This window comes from Pteropus alecto, unplaced genomic scaffold (assembly GCF_000325575.1).
Source record: "Pteropus alecto unplaced genomic scaffold, ASM32557v1 scaffold220, whole genome shotgun sequence".
Lineage (NCBI taxonomy): Eukaryota > Metazoa > Chordata > Mammalia > Chiroptera > Pteropodidae > Pteropus > Pteropus alecto.
Genome location: NW_006430043.1, coordinates 558531 through 572437, shown reverse-complemented (window position 1 = coordinate 572437; position 13907 = coordinate 558531). Strand labels below are relative to the sequence as shown.

Here is a 13907-nt window from a genome sequence, read left to right as displayed (position 1 = left end):
ATATATCAATAAAAAGCTTGCACACAATTACTTGTAGCAACATTTTAATAGCCAAAAGACAGAAGACAATTCAAATGTCTATGAACTCATGAATGAGATAAACAAAATGTGGTATATCCATACAACAGACTATTATTCAGCAACAAAAAGGAACACAATACTAATTAACACACGCTAAACATGGAAGAACCTCAAAAACATTATGCTAAGAGAAACCAGAGGCAAAAAACTATATGTCTGATTCCATTTACATGAAATGTTTAAAAAAGACAATTTAGAGTCAGCAAGCAGATCAGTAGTTCCCTGGTGCTAGTGCTGGGTCTTGGTATTAACTACATATGGGCTCAACGGAATGTGGGGGAGGTTACAGAAATGTTCTAAAACTGGAGATGGTTGCACATCTCTATAAATTTACTAAAATCACTGAATTGTACACTTTCAATGAATGGTTTTTACGGACTGTTAAATTATATCTCAATAAAGCTGTTAAAAATTCAAATATAAATGGTTTTATAAAAGTAGCAAAATGTGATTTCATGTATATAATCATCTATGCAAATTGTGAGGACACTAAAAAATCATGCACCCCCAGTTTACACTGTCTTAAATGTTATTTATGTTTTGAAGATATGTCAACAAATTACTGGAGGATTGGAAATAGTTATTCCGAAAAAAGGCAATAAAGGGCTTAAATCATTAAAATATAGACAAACCATAAGACTCAAAAGTGGGATTTGAAGTATATTAATTCAACAGTCTGGATTCAAGTCTACTGTCACTAGGTAGTCAAAATACATTGTTATATTAATAAGCAAAAACAAAACAAAACAAAACAAAACACCCAAACTAAATAATGAGGTCTAATTAAACTTGGATCAAGGGAGTCCTATTATGAGGAAAACAAATAGTATTCATAAAGCTGTTCTCTGTATTTTTGACATGGGTTTTAGAAAACCAAACCCCCAACTCCATCAAAAGCTTACAAAATCAAAGGAAAAAAATGTGCCGGCACAGAAAAAACTAAACCAGGCATCCTCTTCCCTACTAACCAATGGCAGGTCCTTTTGGTTATATGATGAGGACTATTTGATATTAAGATAAATCTGTAAATATATCATAAAAGCAGTTTCTACAATACCTTTATTGACTTGGGGGGAAAATTTTTAATGAATGCACTATTCATTTCAGATATTGTTTTTTAAATAAAGTAATTTTAGATAGAAATGGTTTGAACACATGCCATAACTTGACTGAAATAAGCAGAATGATGATATATTTACTCAAGACTGAAATAACTTTCTGCAAAAGGAGCTTAAGAATGAGATAATTTATTTTCAAATCATTTCATCTAAAACTAGAAAAGCTTCTCCTTCACAGCAATTCTTTAAGCATAAATAAATAAATAAATCCACATACAGTAATCTTTCCCTCAAATCCACAGACCATAGTTTACTATCCCGGAAGAAATTAAGGCACCAAAATCAAGAGGCGTGCCAACACTATAACATAAGCAACTAGACATGGGGGTAGAGGAGAGTCTCTGTTGATACCAAGGAAAGGCAGTCCTATAATGGGATTATCCCTTTTCCTACCATATTGGTATTGCTATTTCTACATTAACCAATTTTCACCCAAAAGACAGCATGGGCGAAATTTTTGAAAGAGTCTGGGCTTTAGGGCCAAAGAAATCTGATATTGGATCCTTGTTCCAGCATGTATCAGTTATCTTCGGCAAATAACTTCACTAATTTCCTCATCTGTAAACTGAAAATACCTCTATAAGCTGTAATGAGAATTAAAGACAACACATGAGGAAGAATCTGATCACTGCCTAGCAAACATTAGGTATTTAGTTGTAGACAATGCTGAAGCAGCAAAATTTGCTTGAAATCCTGGGCATTTCTGACAAAGGACCAAAACTTAATTTACCTCAAACTTTGTCTTTCCCTCTTTTATCTCTGCAAGGTACCAGTACCTAAACTACACATATAGTTTCAAGTACCTTCAATATGCCCAAGAATTTCCAGTGGTGATTCAATGGACCTAGTAAACAAACACCCTTAAAATCTTTAGGTATTATGTTAATTCCTACTTCATGGTGCTCTAGGTCTCTCAAATTCATATTTTTCTCATCTCTAGAGTATGTAATGACACTGATCCTCTTTAAAAATATGGAGGGCATCTTCTGATTGCTGTTACCCACCACATTGATTCACGTAATGAAATAACCTTAAGTACGTTCCAAAGGCTCCTGATTCATACCGTTGTCTAAAGGTACTGTCAAAACACTAAATCTTTTATTATACTTAAGTCCTATGCTTTAAAGCTGTGATGTTCAACATGGTAGCTACTAGCCACATGTGGCTATTGAGCACTTGAAATGTGACTAGTCTGAACTAAGATGTGTTATAAAATATAAAATATACATCAGATTTTGAAGATATAACATGAAAAAATAATATAAAATATCTCAACAATTTTTAAATTAATGTTGAAATAGCATTTTGGTATATTGTGTTAAATATTAAAATTAATTTCACTTTAATATGGCCACCAAAAAAATTTTAATTGCATGTGTGGCCTACATTCTATTTCTACTGGACAGCACCACCCTAAGGAGTTCTAAACCAGTTCCTATCAGTTCATTGGGGTTCTGAGAAATCTATTCTTTGTTATTAGGCATCCTGAGAAGAGAATTAACCAGCAATTGAGGCAAAATGCCTAATGATTAACATAGCTTCGTGTATTTCACTTTTCAAGCTACTTCTTCTTCTATGCTTCGATACGTGTCTAGTCTCATTTATTCCCAAGGAAAGAATAATATACTTTAGCACTTCAGCATAAAGCCAGTTACTACCTTTCTAGTCAATACTTCAGTATGATTCTTAAAGACCACTGACTTAAAGTTTCTTTTTAAAAAAAAAAAAAAAGATTGATGAATAAAGGAATAGATGGATCGGTTATATTAAAAGGTTAATTGCAGAAAGTAGGTGGTATGTATCTGAGTGGATAGTTTTCTTTTGTCTCAGCTGTATATTTGAAATTTTCAAATATAAATATGTGGCGGGGGACTGTGGCCTCAGATTTAAGTCTCTTATTAAGGTGTTTCATCTTAGGACAGTTCTGAGATCCAAGGATAACTGTGGAAAGCTATGGGCTGTGGGGTTAGTTATTCTTCAATGCATATTATTTTAGCTTAGTTATATCCAAAAGAATAGTAACAGTTTATACTTACACAAAGCTTATGTGTCAGGCTCTGTGTATCTACCAAATATCTCTATGACAAGTATTATTTCTTATTCCTATTTTACTGAGGAAAGAAGATTAAGAACTTAACTGAAATCACTATCATAAGTGGTGGTGCAAGAATCTGGACCCAGGCAATCTGGCTCCCAAGTCTATGCTAACCAGTTTATTATACTGCCTCTCAAAATCATTATCATTAGAACACCACTCTAAGAAGGGGGAGGCTTTATTTAGTTTATTGTTGTGTCTTCTGAGTCTTAGGAAAGGAGTGCAGGTGGGGAAAAAAAAGGACAAAGATGGTGGTGGTTCTTGGGGAAGTAAACCAAAGGTGTCTACCTCTGCAGTCCTAAAGCCTAAGAGAAGGCACTTACTCAGAAAAGCCTTTCCACTTCAGTAGATATTCCACTTGCCCCTTAACCACACGCCTATCTAGCACCTTCTCCACGACGTACTCCTCCTCATCCTCAGAAGAAGAACTGTCAGCTGTCCGCTTGGTTTTCTTTCCCATGTCGTACGCTGTTCCACCTGAAGGTCTAAGGCCACTGGGTTCCTGCAAATGTGAAAGATAAATTGTTCAGAATCCATGTGAAGATTCTTGATGAGATGCAGAGGGTAAAACATAAAGCTGCCATGTACCTTTCTCTAGAGTCTTGAAGAATTCTACAGATGAATCCTAAGAATTTAATTTAAAAAAATTCTACAGATGAATCCTAAGAATTTAATTTACCTTCAACTAACAAGATCATAATTGGATGGCCCAACTGTCTAACTCCTCTAATTTCAGATTTCAAAAGACAAGTAGTGTATGTTACTCCTGGCAACTTCTATAACTATTTACAAGCTAGCAACTCAAAGAAAAAGGTGGAAAACTTGAAGTTAAAAGAATTGTGATAGAAGTAAAACCTTCCCTCTCATCAAGGTGAGTAAGTTTCTTTATAAAAATGAAAAGGAAAAGCCACCAAAATGTAACTTTGTCTGCTCTGAGCATCTTGACTAGTTGGTCTCTTAGCAGCACAAAAAAAAATGCCTGCTCGAGCAACTTTCACATTTTCAGTAACTCAGAACATTTCTCTTAAAGCAAATTGAGCTTGTCTCTTCAGAGCATCCATCAGTTCACCAAAGCAGGGCTGACATCTCAAATACACTAAGCTTCCTTTTACATTTGGGGATGCAAGGGAAGCAGGCAAGAAAAAAAAATTTCAGTCCTAAGAAGTCAAAATTAGTCATTGGATCATTGAGTAATTCTTAAGGCTCAACAATTCCAAACAGTTAAGGAGGTACCCTCTCCTCTTAACTGGAGTTGACTTTGGGCCAAAGGAAGAGGAGGAGGAAAAAGAAGTCTGGCCCCAGACTCACATCAACAAGAAGCCTCAAAACACAGAGGAGCCATTCATAGGCCCAAGGAAAGTTGAAGCAAAGCTGCACAAATGGAAATTGAGTTAAGCTCAGAAATATGCACGACCAGAGGGTACTCAAAGAGAATCTAGTTTTTTTCATTCCCAGGTTGTTATCATAATCATTTTAAAGAATTCTTCCTTAACCATGTTAAATGGTGCCTACATTCTGGATTACAGAGTAGCAAGGATTGTTTTCTTAGCTGAATTCCATATTTATTTTGCTGAAATTTTAAAGATTTTTTTCAGCACTCTCTAAAAATCTTTCCACCTTGACCAGAAGACCACTGCCAGGATTAGGTAAGGCCATTGCTAATCTCAGAATTTTATTCAAGTCAAGTAGCATAAAGAGTTGCATTTATCAATTTACTTCAAATTAGCAAAATTTAAGAAATTATTCCAAGAATATATAGTTGGAAATCATATTTCCAGAACTTACTAGCAATCGGTCTGCCCACCAAAAACCTGTCTGTACCCATCACTACCCTGTAATAAAACTAAGTTTTTCATTAAAATACTTTTTCGGAAGAGGAGGTAGGCAGGAGAAATGTAGCTAAGGGGTTTCAAAATAATTTTTCCATGAATTTAGAACAGTCCTAAGCCTCAAGAAAAAAAAAAAATCTGATTTATTTAAAATAAAGTCTCTGACCTCACCAGAGACAGGAAATGTCATGTCCCAGGGAGAGTACCCCACCCCACCCCCACTCACCTTGGAATTTCCGGGAGCTGAGCAGTTTAGGTCAGAGCGCTGGGGTTAAAACCAGCCCCGGGTTAGATGCATGCAGTTAAGCATTGTGGCTATGGCCTCCCCTGCCTCACGAGGAAAAACAAGGATTTACATATGTGTTCTTCAGTTTGTGGGAGAAGAGGAAAATCTCCCTTTATACCTTCATGCAGAAGAGGCGCCCCAAAGGGAGATGATAAATGGGGGTTCCCTCTTTTACCTACCGGATCGCCCCAGTTCTTTCTTTCCCTCTGGGCTAACAGGAGGGGCCTCCCCTCCCAGGTCTGGGGCTTGGCGGGCTGGCAGCTCCCCCGCCCCCACCCAGCTGCCTGGGCGCCACTGCGCAGCTGTCCCAGTCCGTTGCCATGGCAACTGGCAGCAGTACTAGACTAACAGTGGGAGAGGCAAACTGAAAAGTTAAAAGCCTTAACTTTCCTTTTCAGTGAAGACTTGGGTGGAGAAGTTGGAAGGTACCTCCCTTGGCCTCCAGGCTAAGACATTCAGAGTTCAAGGGAATAGGTTCTTGAGTTTTAAATCCCAAACTTGTGCTTATTCCTCTAAATGCACTGGGAATTAATCAATACCATTTTAAGACCATCTAACAAGATTATAGCTCAACTGGAAGGGGGAGGGGAAAGGCTAGTTCCTTCTACAGGAGGATTAGAGCAAACCACCCACCCCCTAAACCAGCCCACCAGAAGCACTTTAGACAAGGCCTCTTCTACCATCTGTCACTGAACAGTCAATTAAAAAAAAATTTTTTTGGTGGGTAGGGGGAGACTAACAGGAAAGGGGGAAGGGAAGTATTTCAAAGATACTGTACAACTTTCCTTCCTAGGGCAATTACTAGATAAAGAGAATCTAGAGCCTTGAAGCACTACTAAAGAACCTCTCAACTAGAGGTTCGATAGGAAAAAATATCTAATCCTTAGGTAGTTTTTAAAAAAAGGGAGAGGAGATCAGTCCAGCCACAACCATTACTATTAAAATTACCTCATTAGTTGTTCTTGTAATGTTATGAAACAAATTTTAAATTACTACCCATCGGAAACAATATAAAATTCCGTATATCAATAATCTCTAATACTTGAGAAAAGGAGGACTGAGATAAAGAAAGATATTTAAGAGACTTGTGGTCCCACAAATTTTCATTTTTCCTGGCCCTAAAGAACATTTTTGAGAGATCCAAAACCCTGCTCTGCTTTAGACATGTGTCTTTAAAGCCAGAGGTGGCAGCCATCTGAGAGTAAGAAAAAGGGACAATCAAAAGCAACCCAACTGAGGAATCGGCAGAGAACTGGTGATTATTTTGGTTATCACACAGAAGAAATTATAGGATACGAGAGCAAAGTAAGACAGTTTTCAACTACAGAGAATTTCTTCAACTTTGAATGGTCCCATCAGGAAATCTCTAAGTAAAAAATGACTTTTTTTGACTTTTCCTAATTTTAACTTTTCATAGTTAAGGGATGACAAGAAAAAAAAATCTGAGATGTTCTAAATTAAAATTACAGCAGCCAGAGAGACAGAAGTTAACTTGTTAATAGCTGTGGACCAGCTCTGACAAAAGACTGCGCATATTTTCTATGTATCTGCTGGAATTTAGGATAAATTTCCAGGTGGCTATTTTTGAGATTATCCAAAAGAGAGAAGAGCCAGGTGCTATTGAATCCCAGGAGCCTCCTTTCTTATTTACATATGAATTTTCCAATCTGCTGCCCACAGTTAATCCACATGGGCAGACACTTCCTTTCGGGCTCCGCTGTGCCCATCCCAGATCTAGACCCATTTCACCTACTCCCATCCCCTTTGTCTATAGCTAATGTAAATACTTTCAGAACAGTTTACATCTTTCTCCACCAACCCCCCACCTGATGAATAAAAACGTTTGTAAAATTCCTGAACAATGAACATGTTTTCTTTCCTATCCAGCCATGATGCTGGTGGTTTAAACCCCATAAGTCAAGATCAGTCTCTTTTCTGCTAGTAATGGCCAAATAAACCCTGTTTTTAAAGACTTTCGACCATGAAAGTTAAAATTTTTTGTTTAACTGGGATATGGAAATAATGCCAAAGGAATTTGATCAAGGTTCTGATTCTGTGATTAACTTGCCATGTGTGATCCTGAGTAAATAAATTTTAGATCTAACTCCGGAATCACTAAAATGGGCCAAATAAATCCCCACTGCCTACCTCCTAGGGAAAAAGTGAGTTTATGTTGAAACCAGAGCTGTTCAATCCCCTAAAGAGAAGCTTTTGTAAAAATATTATAGGGCCGAATACAACGGCAGGAAATGTGACCTTCCAAATTCCTAAGCCATTAAACCATATTACATGCAGTAACTCCCGCACCTCAACATGTTAGCAGACAGCAAGAAAGAAGAGTGTCTTTGTTAATTATGTAATGGTAAACTAATAAACCTTCAGAGAATAGGCAGGTCCGTTCTCTCTTAAGGGTAAAATACTTACTCAAATGCCTTAAAATTCAGGAAGGCATTGGAGATGGCTGTGAAGAGATAAAGGACAGGAAATAATGAGAGCAACACTAACACTTTAATGACACTGACTTTCGATTAAAAAAAAAAAAAGTGAATTTAAGGAAGAAAGGAACAAAAACATTCTGGAGTTCACCTCTCTTCCTAAAACCCTATTCAGGGAAGAAAGAGCAAAATCAATTCCCTTCTTCCTACTCTTAAGAACTGCCTAAAGGGCACACGGCTGAGGTCCCTTATTCTTTGGGAAATGGGTTTTATAACAGCTGACAAATCAAATTGGGCCTGATGCCAGGAGTCAGAGTCCAACCATAATACTCTGTAAAGAATGGCATGCAATTGTCTTGTAAATCTCCTGGACAGTCACAGATCAGAAGCTGGCAAGGATGACGACATAGTTCTGATGGAATGTGTCTTATCTTAACCTTGAAGTTACAGATCTGCTCAGGAGCAGCAGTAAGAAATGAGAAATGCACTCAGACATCGGAGGGGACATAATTCTCTTTTAGACAGCGCGACCCAGTGTATTAGGGTCAGATGAAACACAAAGCCAGATGGACAATTTAAGGGCTAGAGCCTGGACCAGATAAAGCATCAAGACTGGTGGTTCACGCTGAGCTTGGGAGGAGGGAACGTACCAGTATGAGAAATGAGACATGGCTGGCAGGATGATGGAGTGATTGAAGTAGAATCCCAGATACCATGGTGGAGCTGAAGAGAGAATGAGCCTCTGAGTGCAACCTTATCCGTATAGAAATCTCCATAGGAAGGGGTGAGCCAGCTTCTCAAGTTTCTGGAATCTTTCAGGCCTAACAGCTCTCAACCCTTTCTTGAACATCCGTAGGAACTCTCTAGTAAAGGCATCCACAACTAACAACTACAGATAGATTCCGGCAATTTAACTGTCCCTAAGGACACAAGGAAAGAGCAGACCCCACCAACCCTTCATATAAATGATACAAGGCAAGTTCACCTAACAGGCCTCTGTGTGTACGGGGTGGGGGGCAGGGGGAGGGATACAGGACACCTAAACCAGGGATCTGTTGAGAAGTCAGCTTTAGAAAAAACGGGTTAAAAGTGCCAGCCCCCAGAAATTATAGAGAGGGCATTACAGAAAGCTGCAGAAAATCCAGAACAACAGATCGTGGTTAACTATTTGCACTAACCAATCAACACCAGACACCAGAGCCATCCCTACGGGGTCTCTGGTGTCTGTCTGCCTAGCTCCGCCAGTTACTACTTTTTACTGCCAGCTGTCTGGGTGTCTTTTCTTAGATCTTGGTGTAACACATTTTATTTTCATCACTATTTATAAGCAAAAGCATATATAGAACATAATTCTAAATCTTTCTCTAAGCTTTCTTTGTATTATTTAAAAAGTCATGGAAAATAACTGGTAAGTTGCCTCACTGAACCACCCACTGAACTATCTCGAAGTGACAGTCAGGCCAAATGTTAAAATGCATAATCAATAAGCTCTTTCTTCATTTTAGAGTTTCAATACAAATTCTATAAGCCCACTAAGAAAGCAAAATCCTCCAGAAAGAAGCCATTTTAAAGACTGTAGGAGAGGGTGAGGGCATATGCAAAGCTCCCTACCATGTTTACTAATTAAATGTGCCACTGATGGGTGACTTCGGTAGGTCCAGGCTTGAGATATTCCCATTCCCCGCCTCTAAGGCCCTTGGGGAAAGCCAGTGGTTTCAGTGAAGATTAAATTGTCAGCTATAGCATTGTCTTGAAAGTGTCCTCCATCTAGCCATATTGTAAGAAAAACAGATGAAAAGGAACCAAATTTATAAAACCATTTTAATTTACAAAACCATTTTAATCAGGTCTGTGTTCTTTGCTCTTTAAGGATATAGTACCAGTGGTTTAGGTTTATATCCCATATTGCATAAAACTAAAATATCCTCTATAAAGATGTTTTCTTCTATTAGATTTATGATTTCCAAAGTATTAGCCATGTGGCATTTTAACAAAAATGCAGCATAGAGATGCACATTACAGCTGTCCAGGCTGTCTCAAGTTTTGTTAAATGGGCTGATAACTATCACTCCACTTCCACCAAAGCCCATGAGCACCCAATTCAGGAGGAGTTAAAAGCTTTTTAAATGTTCATTTAAGAGACTGGATTAGGAAAGAGTTGAGAAGGAAGATTAACTGTGGTCATTAACACTCCTATCATTAACAACACAAACTTTATTAATAGTGCAGAGAAGAAATGTGCTTCCTTTGGCTAGCACAGCTCCAGTTTGTGATCTTTTAAAAATAAGGCCAAGGCACTGCTTCAACCAATCACAGAATGATTCTGGGGCAAAGAACCCTGTTTGTTGATTATCCAAGCCTCCTGCTTCAGTGAGCAAGGGAGTAAAGGGTCTTTTGTTCTTTAAGATTAAGACATGTACATCACAGAGAGGCTGCCTTATAAATTTCACTTAGCTTTACTGTCCTCCAAGTTTTGACCACTATTAAAAACTATGAATGTGCACTAAAGCAATTCTCAGAACTGCTTAAAGTTATAAGTCTGGTTCACTGGTATATTTAGCAGTAACATTCAAATTCTTGATATCTCATTACCAGATCACAATCCACAAAATAATAATCTTATATGGGATGTTTTTTTCCTGTATTAAAATCTACTTAATTTCTTCTCTTAAGTGGCAGGCTTCTTTAAATTCAGTTACAGCACACTTAAACCATCACTGGACAAGAGGTTAGATATCCAATTGTTCCAAGATTTATGAGAAAGTAGAATTTGGCAAATGTTTTCCAGGTGGTGCTTTCCAACAACTCTATCCTTGGAATGTACTGAACTCATCTCAAGGCACCACAGCCTCAGGTGGGTGTTAATCTCATACCCTCTCCTCTCTTAATTAAATGTGAAGTATGAACTAGTAGAGCCTGTCACGTTTCATGAAGAACCTGGCGATTTCATCATAAATAAATCTTAAGAAAAATGGTTAATAGCAATGTTTGAGTATATTACCATGAATCTTAGATTTTTACATACGACTTTGGCAGAACATGTTCACAAAATATGTCAGGGTTAAATGAGAACTAAAGTGTCAACCCCCCAAAAAACATTATGGTCATAAAGCATTTTTCAACAGCCATAAAATGAAGACTGGTGCTTACCCTAGCATCATCTAGTTTGCAGATTTTGGACATCAGCAGCTTAAGGGTCATAGAGGCCCCCTCAGGTCATTTCATCAAATCCTCTATTTTAAGGAAGAGCTTCTACTATGCCAGACAATTTATGTTCTCTCATAATCTAAGTTTAGTGAAGACATTTAAGAGACATAAAAATTAATTTGCATAACCATAAACTAAATCACTAAAATATCTGATTTAATTGTTGAGATGGTATTAGAATTTAAATCAATATGCTAAAATCTGATTAATACATGCTGACAAAAAATTATATAATTAGAATAACAAAGGTGTCTCAGACTATAAAACTTGAGGGTGTAAAAGAAGGCATTCCTTCAACATATGGCATAATTTTGTGCTATGCCATTACCTTGGTGTATTTGCGACATGAATTATATTGAAGTCATAGCCTACAATTTAGATAAATAAAATCAAGCCAGTATTGAACTTTTTTCCATCCTATACAATAGTATAGTATCCTTGGTAGCTCCTTGGCCATCTATTATGATCCTGACCAATTTCTCTCTGTGGCAATTTAAAAGCTGTAAAAAAATACATAATGGGTGATGACAGGAGAAATAAACCCACACCAGAAATTATTGAACCTTGTAGGTCTTTGCAAGTGTCTCTATTGACATTTATGTGTGAGTTACTATGCCACAGTATCATAAAAGTATGCTCTATACTTCAGATATATTGATAGTTAAATGCAAAGAAAGGCCACCATCAGATAAATGGCTAAAGGGATAGCCAATCTCAGACCACCCAGCTCTTCCACTGAGCATGGTGATGTTACTTAAGACAAATAAGATGTTTCTGACTCTTTGTCCAGTGTCCAACTACAATCCAAATTTAAATCCTGTATCAGATAAAGTAGTAATTCTGATCCTTGCTCTAAAATTGTTAGGTTGGTTATGATATATTTATTGAGGGCTTCCTAAGGGACAGGCACTGCATGGACACTGAGTCTAGCCCAGTCTTCAACTTAATGGCTGAGAATTTTAAGTTTCTCCTTGGTTAGGTCAGTGGGTAGCTCTTTCTCCCAAAATTGTTACAAAAAACAGCTTCTTAAAGGCACAACTTGTTAATAGTGGCACGATTGGGACTAGGAATAAAGAAATGTAGGTCCCGTCACAACTAGATCACTGAAAGGTAAAACTGGACAGTTCACTTAACCTGAAGGGTGTTAAGTTATTTGCCCCATTTATCTCATAGGTCTGCTATGAGAAATAATAATAATAATAATAATAATAATAATAAAACTAGAAAATATTTTTAAAATGTGAAGCAAATAAAAGTTAAATATCTGATAGCAGATGAAATTAAAAATAACAAATGCTTTGGTAAATGTTTTCACTAGTGAAGCCATCTGGGCCTGTACTTTTCTTTGTGGGAAGGTTTTTAACTACAAATTCTATTTCCTTCATAGATATAGGGCTAGTGAGGTTCTATATTTCTTCTGAAGTGAGCTTTGGTAGTTTGTCTTTTCATGGAAGTGATTCATTTCATCTAAGACACTGACTGGATTGTTCATAATATCCCCTTATTACCATTTTAATGTCTCTAGGATCAGACGTAATATGCCTTCTCTTATTTCTGATATTAGTAATTCATCTTTTTTTCCTGATCAGCTTTGCTTGGTTTATTAATTTTATTGATCTTCTCAAAACACCAACTTTCAGTTTTATTGATTTTTCTCTATTATTTTTTGTTTCATACTTCATCAACTACTTACTGCTTTTACCATTACTGATTCCTTTCTTCTGCTTACTTTGGATTTAATTTGCTCTTCTTTTTCTAAGTACTTAAGACAGAAACATAAGTCACTAACTTTAGACCTTTTTGCTTTTATAATTGAAGCATTTAATACTATAAATTGCTAAGTACTACCTTATTACATCCCACAAATTTCGATATACCATGTTATCATTTTTGTTCAGTTCAAACATTTTCTAATTTTCTTTGTGATCTCTTCTTTGATCCATGGGTTACTTGAAAGTGTGTTGTTTACTACAATTGCAGATGTATATATTTCAGTTCTATCATTTTTTTCTTTCATATATTTTGAAGCTTTATTACTTGTGTAAAATTTAGGATTGTTGTGTCCTCTTGACAAACATGATCTCTTTATCATCTAACCAGGTATTAGCTGTTTCTCCTACCTATCTCACGTCTGTTATGGAAGAAAACAAGAAAACACTCTGGAAAATATACAAGAAACAGAAGGCAAAATGTTGGATGATAGAGGAAGTTAAAAATAACTTTAATGAATTTTCTGAACTATCTCTAAGTTTCATCTATGCTTGTCTCTAAGCACTCACATAAATGAGGTTTGACTATGTTTTATCAGATCCTTAGATATAATTTATTGTGAAATACTGAGCAAATTAGCAGTATATTACACTCCACAACTTCGTGTGAGGTGAGTGAGTCTTACTGATTTAAGGATGAGAAATGAGGCACATGGAGTTCAAGGATTTGCTTCAGAAACCAAACAAGGTTTCCCAGCCTGTTGGTTGACCTCTTTAGCACAAGGCATTTTATTCCGACATAATTATGCCCGCTGGCTCAGATATGAATTTGCTTTATACTAAGAAATATAGATTACAATCAGAAAAATACTTGAATTCAATTTGGTTCCTCTTGTGCATGGAAGAAACAATGTGTGTGTTATAAAACTTGATCTCGAAATAGTTCTCTTAACAACACCATCTTAATCACATGCTTTCTAGTGTCCTTCCTAGCAATACAGCACTATGAAACAGGCACTCAGTAAGTTTCAAGAATAAGATTGACTACATGTGAAAAATTTTTAAACTAGGTCCATGACCTAGTTTCTTTCAGATGGAATAATCTCAGTGTTTAATTTTGATGAACTATATTTACTGGAAAGGAAGT

At 36.8% G+C, this 13907-nt stretch overlaps 1 protein-coding gene across 4 annotated transcripts in view; it reads right to left on the bottom strand.

Annotated features, from left to right (window-relative positions):
- The window catches only part of CBX5 (chromobox 5), a 33168-nt gene that overhangs the window by 13958 nt on the left and 5303 nt on the right, over positions 1–13907 (bottom strand). For 2 of the 4 annotated variants that reach the window (XM_006904496.3, XM_006904495.3), the window contains one exon: positions 3618–3796. In XM_006904496.3, the coding sequence (XP_006904558.1) occupies positions 3618–3754 (137 nt within the window). In that variant the 5' untranslated portion in view covers positions 3755–3796. Of the gene's footprint in view, positions 1–3617; positions 3797–5349; positions 5455–5588; positions 5713–13907 lie in introns of those variants that run through there. The other 2 variants (XM_015588259.2, XM_015588255.2) reach the window with 2 other exon arrangements.